The 13,475-nt window shown below is 56.8% G+C and overlaps 1 protein-coding gene across 1 annotated transcript in view; it reads left to right on the top strand.

The window, feature by feature from the left end:
- CACNA1E (calcium voltage-gated channel subunit alpha1 E) overlaps positions 1–13,271 on the top strand; it is a 135,783-nt gene extending 122,512 nt beyond the window's left edge. The window contains exons 41-50 of the mRNA XM_075422516.1: positions 2,946–3,042; positions 4,788–4,893; positions 6,033–6,140; positions 6,664–6,764; positions 7,035–7,141; positions 7,791–7,899; positions 9,214–9,342; positions 10,857–11,037; positions 11,151–11,344; positions 12,172–13,271. Coding sequence (XP_075278631.1) covers positions 2,946–3,042; positions 4,788–4,893; positions 6,033–6,140; positions 6,664–6,764; positions 7,035–7,141; positions 7,791–7,899; positions 9,214–9,342; positions 10,857–11,037; positions 11,151–11,344; positions 12,172–12,708 — 1,669 coding nt within the window. The 3' untranslated portion in view covers positions 12,709–13,271. The remainder of the gene's footprint in view (positions 1–2,945; positions 3,043–4,787; positions 4,894–6,032; positions 6,141–6,663; positions 6,765–7,034; positions 7,142–7,790; positions 7,900–9,213; positions 9,343–10,856; positions 11,038–11,150; positions 11,345–12,171) is intronic.
- Positions 13,272–13,475: the final 204 nt, after the last annotated feature.

Raw genomic sequence — 13,475 nt, 5'->3', positions numbered from 1 at the left:
TGTGAGAGATTTTCAAGGTTTCCTACTGCCCTGGAACAGTTCCCAAAAGGCAATTGATGAAGAAAGAGTACCCATGTGGTCATTGCATCTTGCCACCGTGGTCCAGATCCCAAAATGCCAACCCAGCTTGCTCACCTTTCAGTTTGGCGAGCCTGCCCTGCACTTCACAGTGTACAGATTCATCTTCCTGGAGCCCACACCCTGATCCTGACAGGCAATGTGACAACAATGACTTGCAGAAACAACTACCAATGTGTTTATGGAGTGGTGGACAACCTGCTTTGGAAGGGATGGTTCTTGGGCAAGGTCAGGATGCAGCATAGTGGTGCAGCATGGTATGGAAGCACTACCTGCGAGGCCATCCACAGGTGGGCTAACAAAGGGGCACTGATGCAGGAAGACTTCCCATGGAAGTCCAGCAAGCTCTGCCCTTGTGCTGGGGAGAGCAGGTTTTATAATCACATCTTACTGGGACTGCATCCTGGCAGCCAGCTCCGCTTCTTGGGGCTAGCTCTGCCTTTCTTCAACTCACCTGGTCCTAGCAGTCATGTAAAAGTGAGGCAAGGAGGTGAGCATCACCTTTGCCCCAGAAAAGCAGCCCTTGAGATGGGCACAGGACAAACGAATGCTCCATAGACGTTCTGTCCCTGTGGACATCTCCTGTTCCTTCATCTACTCTCACATCACTTGCTATTCTGGTGCTCTGTTCCTACCAGCCCACTATGGCACAGTACTTGTTTCCTAACCACAGGACAACAGATGTCTCCCAGATCTCTTCCTCCATCACTCACAGCGTTCTCTCAGAGCACCAGGACCAAGCCATTAGTGCCTGGTGGTTCTACAGGCCACCCTGTGCCATAGCCACAGGGCACATCTCCGTCCAGACACAGGACAGATGGCCAGCTCTCCTGTCAACGATGTGCCCGTTCAAGGACCAGCCCTTGGGAGCCATCCTGTTCAGATGAATGCCATTCCACGTGCCTTCCTGTGCTTCACTCTGTGGGGACGTGGTTTCTGGGCACTGCTGTGCTGCTCGAAATGCTTTAAGATCTCTGCTCTGAGGAGCAGGAAAGTGTGCAGCCTGTCTACGAGAAGAGCACAGTTCTTGTGCAGTCCTTCTTGGTTACTGATGCAAACTCTTCCTGTCACAGGAATCCGTTCCTCCTTCATTGTGCGCAGAATTTCAGTATGAAAGACAGTGTCTGACGTGCTGGGTACACTAAAATCCCCCCTGCCAGGAAGGGTAGGTGGAAGATCACTCTCTTGCTTCCCTTTTGCATGAAAGTTTGGAAGTCATCTGCTTTCCTTCAGATACCTGAAGTCAGTGCACATCCAGCTCTGCCAAGGTGCTGCTTACTGACTGCTGGACCTGGATATTTCCTCTTAATCGTTCCATTTAGTAGCGTCCGTGTTGTTATCAATCCTCTCTCCAACCCCTTTAGATATGTCAGGTCTTAGAGGGGACGGCTTGCTCAGCCTGTTCTGAGCCTGCACCCCAAACAGCTCCTGTTGAGGGTTGTCACCATCCCTAGTTCGCATCCAAAATGTCAGGACTTATCTTGATGGGGGGGCCTCTTTGGCCAGGGGGCTGCTTCCAAAGCAGCCGGTGCCCCCTGAGAAGAGGAGATTTCTTCTTCTCCCCTTTTCACACTGCTCTTAGCCAGGAATTGGCCAGGATCCCATGAGGAGTGCCCAAGTTTTTGGCAGTGCCCTGTCTCCCAGGCCACCCGGGCTGAGACGGGTTCCTCTCCGGCAGCATCCTCCCAGCCCAGCTGTGAGGGTCAATGCCTTTGCTGTTGCGAGGCTGCCCTTGCCCGTTAACGATCCTGGACGTTGCAGTGCAGGTCGGGAGCCTGGCACTAGGGGTAGAAGAGGTGGCTGAGCCCAGAGTCTCTGGGAGATGTACTTGAGTGGCCTCCTGGATGTGCAGAGAGAGGGAGGCACAGCCCAAATGTCTCAGCCTGGCAGAGGGCTCAAGGCAACATCGAGTGACCCTTTTTTGGTAGCGTTCCTCACTGCAGCAACACTAGACAGGTCCTTACGGAGCAGAGGAGCGTGAGGTGGGGGGTCCGTCCTAGCTGGCTCCCTTGGGAAACCCAAATGAACCCCAATGTTGGAAGGCCCAAACAGCTGCCTCTGCTGAGACTCTTTAAACTCCAACCTGGTGGAACTTGCAGCCGCATGTGGGAGAGAGCCAGGGCGGGAGCATGGCATGTACAACTTCTCCTCCCGGTTTTGTTTTTTTCAGCCAATTCAGCATGCCTTTTTGCACTGGTGCATGGTGGGAAAGCGGTCCGTCCGCAGAGCCAGACGGAAGCAACTGGGCATCTTCCTTTGACAAGTGACCCTGGCCCACTGCCTTCTATGCAAGACGCTGCCTCCCAATTGCATAGACCTTATGAGCTGGGGATACACAGCCTTCCGGCTATGGGTTAGGTGGCAATGCAAAGCAATACCCAGGCCCCCCCCGGGAGGGAAGACGCTACGGAGGCCACAGAGTGCTGTGGTGCAAACCACCGTTTTATCTCGAATAACCCATGGCTCGAGTGCCGTGTATCTGATTTATACCACTCGCACACAGCCCTGGAACCTGTGGGACAAGCTGGGGGCTGCTGGAGGGCTTTAGGAAAGGGGTTGAGACCAGAGAAGGACTCCCAGACTGCTAGCGAGACAGGCGCTTGAGGCCAGCAGCAGAGAGGAGAGGGATGAGTTGCTTTCTGCCAGCATTCCTGGGTCTGTGTGAGCAGTGCTATAAATCCACATCAGGACAGTCTCTCATATATGATTTGCCTTGATTAACGGGTTTCCTGTTCTTTTCCTGTTTGTCCGTTTGTTTTTTCTCTCCTGTTTTCCTGTACTATTTTTGTTTGTACGTTTTTCTGCTCTCTGGGAATGCCTCCTCTCTCTCTGCATCTCCCTCCCTCCCCTTCCCCCTTCATGAGCAGTGGCCGAATCCATTACACTGAGATGTATGAAATGCTGACTCTTATGTCACCACCGCTAGGCCTCGGCAAGAGATGTCCTTCCAAAGTGGCCTATAAGGTAGATCAACCCTTCCTTCTATGGGGACTAGAGCCGAGCAGGAGCCGGGGCTCGAGGGAGCTGCGGGAGGTGGGGCTGGGGGGAGCTGGGGAGGCGTTGGTGTCATCCAACATGTGTTTAGCTCGCTCCTGGGGAAGCCCGCTGTGCTCAGAAGAGTCCTGGCCATGCTGGCTGGTCTCTACTGCCCACGCACGTGACGCTGCCGTGGTCACTGTCAAGCCTGGGGAGGTCTGGGGTGGAAGACCCCAGTGGGAGAGGAGGGGCAGGGTTGGCAATAGTGTGGAAGTGGGAGGGTTGGAGAAGACGAGGTGAGGAGCAAGCCCATAGCACAGTTGGGAGGGTGGGATGTCCACAGGAGCTCACCCAGTCCAAGCTTGTCCCCTGGGCTTGGAACCATCCTTGTCCCGGCCAGCGCAGAAACAGGGCTAAAGCCCACGGAGACAGGAGGCAGGTGGGCAGCAAGGACATGTCCTGTAGGAGCAGCTCTGTAGTGTGTGGGGAGCCAGGTGCAACATCACGAGCGATCCCAAGGATGGTTTGTGCAAAGCAAAGCCAGATGCCTTCAAAAAGTGTCCCTGAGCATCACCTCCGTGCTCCTCCTGGGGTGGTGGCCAGCAGTCGGCTCGCTCCCGGCTGCCCCGGGCGTGGAGCAGGAGTATGGGAAGCCCTGAAGGACGTTGGGTGGGAGCTGCGTGACTTCGCCGAGGGCAGCAGCTGTTAGGACAAGACCTGGAGCTACAGAGCAATGTGTTGCCCAAGTCTGGAGGAAATGGAAGCTTTTCTTGGCCATGGGCTGCTGCCCGCAGCCCTTTCAGCAGCATTCAGGGCCAGCGAAGGGGGGATTTCTGCACACTTGCAAACACACTGCCACCCTCTCCGGCTCTCACATGCTTGTTCACGCATGCATGCATCCACCAGTGCACATCTCCAGAAGAAAAAGGGAGGCTTGAAGGCAGAGAAAGGACATGAGAAGCCGGAGGAAAAGGAATGGGCAGGGAAGGGATGGCCCAAGGTATTCACAAAGCAAAATATACTCTCTGGAAAGTGGATCTGGTCACTTCAGTTTGCACCCCGCCTGCCCAGGGTGGGGAAGGAGCATGGCGTGTCTAACCTGCCTTGGTTGCCTTTCTCTCTTTCCTTCTGCACTTTTTCTACCCCTCCTTACCTTTCCCACCCTTGGATAATTTGGACCCTGTGCATGTGCTGGCAAACTTCATCTCTGAAAGACGCAAAAAGGGAGCGCCAGGATGTAGCATGCTAGAGGAATCCAGCTGATCTGAAGTCCCTGAAGGTTAGGGACCCTCCTCTCCCCTGCCCCAGGTGGGAAGGGTTGAGAGCGGAAAGCCAAACCACCCCGGGAACAGAAACCTGAGCCCCCTCTCCCCTTCCCGAGCATCCCCCACGCCCGCATCCCTGATGGATCAGGTGTGTCTTCCCAAAAGTGCCTGGAGGTGCCGTGGCAGCCCCGGTGCCGTGGGGAGGGGGGCTCAGGGGCCATTCCTGGGGTGCAGGAGGAGCCCTGGAAGGCAGTGAGCCGGTGTCCTGGGGTGGAAGGAGCCGGGGGGTGGCGGGGTGATCCTTGCCCTTCTTTTTTGGCTGTGCTGTTTTGACACTCTTTGTTGCTTTTTATTTTTTAATTTTTTTTTTCCCTTTTGTTTAATGTTTAATTTTTTTTCCCTCCAGCCCGGTCGATGTGTTTTTCGATATTGTTTTCCGTCCGCTGTTTTCTTCTCTCTCTTGCGCAGAGACTGGTGCTGATGAACATGCCCGTGGCCGAGGACATGACGGTCCATTTTACCTCCACCTTGATGGCGCTGATACGCACAGCCTTGGACATCAAAATTGCCAAAGGTAAGGTTGATGTGGTAGAGAGGGGACAGAGCCAGGGCGGTTTCAGAGCAACCAGCACTTTGAGTAGGTTGAGGACATCACAGCCAAATTGGTCTTGGCCACCCAGGGCCTGGCATACGGATGGAGGTGGTTACCTTCAACAGACAAACTTCTGTCACTCTCTAGAAAAAAATCTTTAGGAAAGAGGTAGCCGTTTTTCCACTAGAAGCTGCTTCCAGAGAGCAGGAACAGCTTGATGTCCACTGCGTAAAGGGGGAGAGAGAGGATTCCGCTTCCTTCCCATGTATAAAACCCAACCAAGGAGGGAAAAGATCACATGCACTTGGCTTCCTAAGGCTGAGGAACAGAAATCTCTCTCTTAGGGAAAAAAAGATGTTCAGAACAGGAAAACCTGCTTTGTTGTTGTTGCTGGAAACGCTCTGATTCATCTGATCAAAACCTTTCTGCAGAAACATGCCATTTTCAATAAAACATCCCCTGGGAACAACTCAGCTGTTGGAAGAAAACCCAATCCAGGGCAAGGTACCAGCAAAAACCCAGTGTTCAGAAAGCACCTTGCTTTTTGAAATAACGGGTTCGAGCCCCTCTAGATAAAGCGGAGATTTGATCCTGGCTCAGCGGAGTTGCCCCGGGCTCGGGGGTCTCCAGTTGGCATGCTGACAGCTCCCTTTGAGCCTGGGTCTTCTTCATCTCAGCAAATCCCTTCACCACCGGCCAGAGAGCTCTGCTCTCCTCCGTGCACAGCATGACTGAGTATTTAAGGATTTCAACCAAGTGGAGCTGCTCCTTCACCAGCACATGATCCGCTTGCCAGAAAACAGAAAGTGGGGCAGCAGCAGGTGTGTGTGGGCTGGAGTAGGATTGGAGCCGCAGAGACAGACCTAAGGCGAGCTTGAAGTTGGCAGCTTTGAGTGGGAGGGCAGGGGATGGGGAGACGGAGGCACATATGGAAGGGGTGGTAGGAATGTTTCCCTGCAAGACCAGGAGACCGGGCTCGCTGATGCAAGATGGCTCCCCCAGCCCAGAGAGCTGGTTGCTGCTCATGAATCTCACTTCAGGATGGGAAAGGGGTGTTTTTGGTTGGACCCTAGTGCCAGGTCTTGGTGTATATGGGCCATTTTTTCCCCTTGCTGTTTAAGGTGGTGCAGATTGGCAGCAGTTGGACTCCGAGCTTCAAAAGGAGATCCTGACCATTTGGCCTCACTTGTCCCAGAAGATGCTTGACCTGTTGGTACCCATGCCAAAAAGTGAGTCTCTGCGGAGTCTGTCATCACCGCCAAGTTCCCATCATACCTGCAGCAGCTTCTTCCCAAAGGGGTGTGGGGACCAGTCAGACCCACCCCCAGCTGGGAGAGAAGTCGGAAAAGGGTTTGTGTTGCTACAGGCTGCCCTGGCTGCCAGGGAACCCTCTTGAAAAACACTGAGTTTGCAGGGATCTACTCCTGTCCAACCCAGAGTCTCCTGTAAATCATCTCTGGAGCATATAAGGGCAGGAGGCTCAGCATCACTTGCTCCGTTACGTACGATGATGTGAGGAAGATGCGTGTCTTGGTGGTTTATGATGATACTTTCAAGGCATCGACATCCATTTTATCTCCATGTGGATTGTCTGGGTGTTCATCTCTCTTTTGGAGCGGTGAGCAGAGTTTGAGGGTCACCAGGGTATCCCACAGCAGGGCTCTTCCCAAGATCCACGCTGGTGCCTTCACACCTGCTGTTTCTGTTAAGACAACAGTGTCTACCACCTTTCTTTCCCTCTTATGCTCTCAGCCTCTGACCTGACTGTTGGCAAAATATATGCAGCCATGATGATCATGGATTACTACAAGCAGAGCAAAGCAAAGAAGCAGCGACAGCAGCTGGAAGAGCAGGTGAGGCTCAGCGAAGGCAGGAGGGGGATTTTCAGAGCACGCTTGCTGCTTCCTACCACATCCTGACCGAACGGGATGCAGCTGACGGATGAGGATGGTGGTACAGGTTGGGCTTTGGTGACTACAAGGCATGCATACGTGCATCCTCGGTCTCCAACGGCAACATGAGCACGCCGTTGCCTTCCCAAGCAGTGGGGGCCTTGGTTGGTGAAGCTCTGGATGTTCATCCACATTTCCTACAGGCTCAGCTTCTTCCTTTCTTCAATGCAGAAAAATGCCCCCATGTTCCAGCGCATGGAGCCATCCTCCTTGCCGCAGGAAATCATCTCTAACGCAAAGGCTCTGCCTTACCTCCAGCAAGACACGCTCTCGGGCCTGTGAGTAATTTCCCGACAAGAAGGAAAGTAGCCCTGTTGCTTTTCTGTTCCTGCAGCCCTCGTTTTGTTCTCTGGAGCTGGCACTGGGATGCACAGAGGGTTAAAGAGCTGCTGAGAGTGGGGGAAACGTGGTCCAGGGCAAAAAGCTCCTGGGAAAAAGGTTTTGCAGAATCCTGGGTAGCTGGTGTGCATCAGCATCGCTAACTGCAGCAGAGGTGGCTACAGGGGATGGCCAGGGTCTGCATGGATGCTCTTCTTGCAGGACCGTCCCAGCACTAAGCGCAAGCTTTCTTACTGAGGAGGGTCTGGGATGGACCTGAACCTCGGGAGCAGTTGAGCAGCGGGTCGCTGGGTGGTGCAGGCTTGGTGGAGGGTCCCGTAGCACCCCGGCTGGTGGGAAGCAGGTGGTGGGAGTTGCTGGCACTGCGCTTGGGATGTCCCCAACGCTGCCAGGGGAGCTGGGTCACTGGTGTCCTCTCCTGCCTGGGCACCACTTCAGCTCTCCAAGGAATGTGATGTTTGTCCTGGGGGTCTCGACAGCCTGGGGGGCAAGTATGGGGGCTCCTCAGCTCCGAGCTGCTGGAGAGGCAATGCCCAGCAGCGGCAGCACCTGGCTCATGCCCTCCCTGAAGCTGGACTGTCTTTGCAGGAGCAGCCGGAGCGGGTTCCCCTCGCTAAGCCCGCTCTCTCCGCAGGAGATCTTCCAGCTGGCATGCATGGACCCGGCCCACGGGCAGTTCCATGAGCACCAGTCTCTGGTAAAGTCACACACTGCCAGGCGGGTGCTCGCTTGTGGTCCCGGCGAGGACGTTGGTGGGCATGGGGAGGAGAAACGCTGCTCCGTGCCCTTGTGGCAGTGAGCACAGCGGGGAGAAGGCAGCCACTGAGTCACGCATGGACCAGAGCAGGGGACAAACGTCCCCGTGTGTCCCTCAGCTGGGGCTCTGGCTCCTCGCCTGTCTGGGCACTGGGGACACAGCCATCCCTGGACCAGCCATGGCTGGTGGGGCTAGGCAGCAGCAAGTTCTTCTGGGGCAAGAGCTGTGACCGGGCTCCGATGTTGTGCAGTAAAACATCCTTCTCTTCACAGGCTGCTCTTTTTTCCACTGAGCGCTCATTTCAGTGGGTTACCCCATGCTGAACGATGGTATCTGATGTTTTCGGATTCGTGTTCATTTTGTTGTCAGTGCTGGTGTCCCTGGTCCAAAACCGAGCTGTCAAACTGTCTCCAATGGGAGCACACCCCTCCGGCCGCACACACATGCCGGCTGGCAGCAGCAGTGTCTGTCTGTGTGCGTATATATATATATGCATATCTATATATATCTCTCCATGTCTGTGTGTGTGCATTCGCGCACCACCCCGACGCTTGTCGGATGCAGCGTTGTACCACTGTGCATCTCCAGCCCGGTCCGTGTCCCCAGGGTCTGTGTGAGCTGTATACCGTGACGGCGGGCATCCAGCCCCGGCCACCCCGACCACGCCACCATCCTGCCTGTGGGGCAGCAGCAGACGGGACTACCCACCCCTCCCCAGAAAGTCACCTTCTAGCAGATCTCAAGGGTCACTCCCTGCCCAGCTCCTTGACACCACGTCCTGTACCACCAAATCAAGGGACTCCCCTAAACTGGGAATTAACCAAAGTGCAAAGGTGCCATGGCTGCCATACTTTCTTTTAATGGGGATGTGGCCAGAACACCTTTACAGCAGGGCCAGAGAGAAAATCCCATACATTTGTCCCCTTCTGGCAAAAGCAGAAGGCCTTGAAGCCTGGGCAGTCAGGGCATCACTGGATCCAGGCAGGGTTCCCACTCACTGAAGAGGTGCAAGACGAATTGGCCAGCAGGCAAGCCTGGAGCACCACAGCTGGGCTCGCCTGCAGCGGCTTGTGAATCGGGGATTATTTTTTTAGTGGCAGAGTGATGGATGATACGTCTTGGACTTGCTTTTTGGCCCACTTAAATTCCACCCCCAGTTGAGAGAGCAGGGCTGTCTCCTGCAAACGGGGCAGAAGCAGCATGCTGCCCTGCTCCAACCCCATCCCAAGAGCTTGGCTGTGTGTTTGTTTCCAGGAGCCAGAGGTTAGGGAGTTTCAAAGAGTGCAGCCCTCTAACCGTGGCAGCTACCTTCCCGTGGACACTCAGGACCACGCTGTCTCTGGGAGGGCCTCCTCCATGCCTCGTCTCACTGTGGATCCCCAGGTAAAACCAAGCAAAGCCCCCACAGGTGCCGGGTCCAAGCAAAGCCCACCAGGTAACACTGGGGCTTCTCTCCGCGCTGAGCAAGTCCCGTGAGCCCCGCGGCTGCCCCAGCACCCTGATATTGGAGCATCTCCCCATCTTTGGGGTGCTGCACAAGCAAGAGGGCTGCTGTTCCCCTACATGGGGGACACCAGCAGCAGAAAGCAGCCAGGGAATTGATCTCCTGGCTCATGTGGGAGATCCACAGTGGAGCAGGGCCACACTGGGAGGTCACAGGGTCCTGCCACAGTGGGACACCCTTCCCTCCCTCCAGCCCCGGGCAGTGCCTGAGGTTTGAGGAGTCCCAGCCCAGCTGTCAGATGATCTCCCAGGTGACGAAATGCCTTTTCCTTCCTTTCCTGTTGTCCCAATGCACACGCTTCTCCGTCTGTCCAGGGGAACCCAGGCCACATCTCACCTCCTCGTTTGTCTGCCCGGTTTCTCTGTCGTTCTGTCTTGTGCTCAGCCTCCACCGACACACAGACGCTCTTATGGGGTTTGGTTTTGCTGTGAGGTCTCCAGGTCTGCTTTCTCACAGAGGCAGTGGTGCAAGCACTGGGTCCTGGTGTCAGTGTTGGTGTGACACGTTGTGGCACCTTGAGGGGACGTGCAGAGGAAGGGAGGCTTTGCCTCATGGGCTTTATTGACCTTTCAGCGGTGGGGGAAGATGATCAGAAGGAGGGGATGGGAGCAAGAAAGGGTACAGTAGAAGGAGAGGAGACATGGAGAATGGCCTGAGGCTGGAGAGGCAAAAAGCTGCTAGAATAAAGCACAGGAAAATATAGAAGGTGATGTTTTCTACAAAACGTGTGAGAACACAAGCTAGAAAGAGGGTAGAAAGAAGAAGCATGAGAGGGAGAAAGAAAAGAAGAGGGAAGATAAAACAACAGCATGAGCAGGGAGAGAGGGAATGAGTGCAGGGGAAAGGGATGGAAATGTGGGAATAAAAGAGGACCAGGGAGGGGGTCTGCAAAAGTGGCAGCAGCTGGGAAAATAAACATGGAGCGAGGGGCACTGGAGGATCCCCCCTCTGCCAATGATTTCTTCTTCGATGTCTCTGTTTGCTCTGCTTGACCCTGTTTTTGAGGCGGGGAGGGATGCCCAGGCAGCCTGGGGGGCAATGGCCCGGTACCCGCCGTGTCCCCACGCCCGGGGCGGGATGCTGCTGCTCTTCCCCCAGCACGCAGCGCCTTGCCTGGAATCACAGTCACTGGCTTTTCTGTCGGAGCACAGATCCCAGCTGGGGCAGGAGAGCTCACGAGCATGAAGGCTAAACCCTGCTTTCCTCCCACCCTCAACTGGGGCAGAGATGATTTGGGGGGGGCTGTGCTGGGGCTGGCCACCCCCCATGGAATCTCCCCATCCCAGAGGCTTGTGTGCCAGTGATGGCGGGTGAACTGGTGATTGCTCCACCGCCATCCCTCCAGCCCTGCCCAGCACTAACCCCGTCCCCGGCTGGCCGGGGTTCCTTGCAGGTGGTGACGGACACCAGCTCGATGCGGCGATCGTTTTCCACCATCCGGGACAAGCGCACCAACAGCTCCTGGCTGGATGAGTTCTCCATGGAGCGCAGCAGTGACAACACCTACAAGTCCCGCCGGCGCAGCTACCACTCCTCGCTCCAGCTCTCCGCCCGGCGCCTCAACGCCGACTCGGGTGAGCAAGGACAAGCAGCCCCATCCCACCCCAATGCCAACCCACCCCCCCCCAGCTGAGCGTCCCTTGCTCCTGGGGAGGGGACAGTGAGGACTGACGGAGATGTCCTGCAGGCCACCGGTCCGACGGGCATCGCTCGGGCGGCAGGGAGAGGGGCCGATCCAAAGAGCGCAAGCACTTGCTGTCCCCTGACATCTCCCGCTGCAACTCGGAGGAGAGGAGTCCTCAGGCGCACGATGAGTCGCTGGAGCGGCGGCGCGAGTCCCGGTCACCCAGCGAGGGCAGGTCACAGACACCCAACAGGCAGGTGGGTGACAAAAAGCCATTCCTAAGCACAAAGGGTAGAAGGAGCTCCTTGCCCAAACGGGGAAGATAAGCCCCAACTCCAGGACCTCTTGCTCTGTCTCTCCTCCCTGTGGTGGCATCTCCCTGTCCCCCCTGAGCTGAGCAGGCTGGGGCTGCTTGGGCGCCCTGCAGAGCATTTGGGGAGCAGGGTGGACCTCCACGCTGATCCTCTCACTGCCGTGGCATCTGCTCACTGTTAAGGTCGAGATGTTTCCAGCTGCGCAAGCCTGGAGGTGCCAGTGCTTGAGCGTGCTCAGAATCACAGAATGTTCGGAGTTGGAAGGGACCTCTGTGGGTCACCCAGTCCAACCCCTGCTGAAGCAGGGTCGCCTACAGCAGGCTGCAGAGGACCTTGTCCAGGCGGGTCTTGAATATCTCCAGAGAAGGAGACTCCACAGCCTCCCTGGGCAGCCTGGGCCAGGGCTCCATCGCCCTCAAAGGGAAGAAATTCTTCCTCATGTTCATCTGGAACTTCCTCTGCTTCAGTTTGTGCCCGTTGCCCCTTGTCCTGTCACTGGGCACCACTGGAAAGAGAAGCCCACGGAGATGCTGCCCGTAGAGACCAGCGGCTGGCAAACCATTAGCTCTTCCCACAGCAGGTTCGCGGATGCTTTTTGCTTTTGACCACCAAGAGCAGACACCGTCCTCATCCCTGGAGCAGATCCCAAGGCAGTGATGGGGCAGGCGAGGGTGGACGCTCCAGGGACCCCAGGCTCAGGGTGGGTGCGAGCGGGAGCGCGACGCTGCCCTTCGCCCCTGTATTCCCCAGCGTGTCTCGGTGCGTTGCAGGGAACGGGCTCCCTGAGCGAAAGCTCCATCCCCTCCATCTCGGACACCAGCACCCCCCGGCGAGGCCGCCGCCAACTCCCGCCGGTGCCCCCCAAGCCGCGTCCCCTCCTCTCCTACACCTCCATGCTGCGGCACGCCGGAGACGCCTCGCCGCCCGCCGAGGAGAGCGAGGGGGGTTCCCCGCTCCTCTCCACACTGGAGCCCAACGCCGCCGGCCTGACCGAGTCTTCCAGCTCCCCGGCGGGGAAGCAGAGCCGACAGTCCACCCCTCAACGCTACATCTCGGAGCCGTACCTGGCCCTGCACGACGACTCGCACGCCTCAGACTGCGGTGAGGAGGAGACGCTCACCTTCGAGGCGGCCGTTGCCACCAGCCTCGGCCGCTCCAACACCATCGGCTCGGCACCGCCGCTGCGGCACAGCTGGCAGATGCCCAACGGGCACTACCGGCGGCGGAGGCGAGGGGCAGGGCAGGGCGTGATGTGCGGGGCCAGCATCGACGTGCTCAGCGACACCGAGGAAGATGACAAGTGCTAGAAGCTGAACCCCCCCCTCCCAGCCCCACACCTCGGCTCCCACCCCACCCCAAGCCCCGCCGCCACCGCCGCCCTGCCCCTCTCCAATGCATGCTCTTCACCAAGCCTGGGAATGAAACAAAACCAAAACGAAATGCCAGGGGAAAAGGAGAAAACCAAACTGACCGGAACGGAGGGGGAAGAAAAAAAAAAAAAAGAAAAAGAAAAAAAAAGAAAAAAAAAGTCTTTGTGCAAAAAAAAAATTAAAATCTGTCGACTTTCACTTATTACTATCACTTTTTTTTTCTGCACAGAGAAGCATTTGATGGGCGACGGAGTGGCCCGGCCAGGCACGCGTGCTGGGGGGCAAACAAGAGCCCCCCCGGCCGCCGCCCCGATCCCTGCCTGGAGCGGGACCCTCGGGAAGGCTCGTCCTGATGGTTTTCCGCTCCCTGAGGCCGCAGAGTCCCAGCAAGGGGGTACCAGGGGCCCCCTTCACTCTATCGCTCAGGGTCCTGCTGTTGTGGCTTTGAATGTCCCTCCCCGAGGGTCTCTTCCAGCTTGGGAAAGGGGTGAGGTGCGATGGCGGGGTGCGGGGGGCCGAGGGGTTGGGGTGCGCAGGGCAGACGGGAGCAGCTCTGCCTGCCGGGGCGGCACTAAACCAAAGGCAACTGGTTTGTACTGGGGCAGGCGGGAGCAGGGTGGGGGGGGGGGGGAAGAAGCGCTGCCGAATGTATCCTGTCTCCCACCGACATATATTGATTTATATACGGAGAACTCTAGGTGTGC

This window comes from Opisthocomus hoazin, chromosome 6, assembly GCF_030867145.1.
Source record: "Opisthocomus hoazin isolate bOpiHoa1 chromosome 6, bOpiHoa1.hap1, whole genome shotgun sequence".
NCBI lineage: Eukaryota > Metazoa > Chordata > Aves > Opisthocomiformes > Opisthocomidae > Opisthocomus > Opisthocomus hoazin.
The sequence above is the reverse complement of the archived record's forward strand: the minus strand, read 5'-3'. Positions and strand labels throughout refer to the sequence as shown.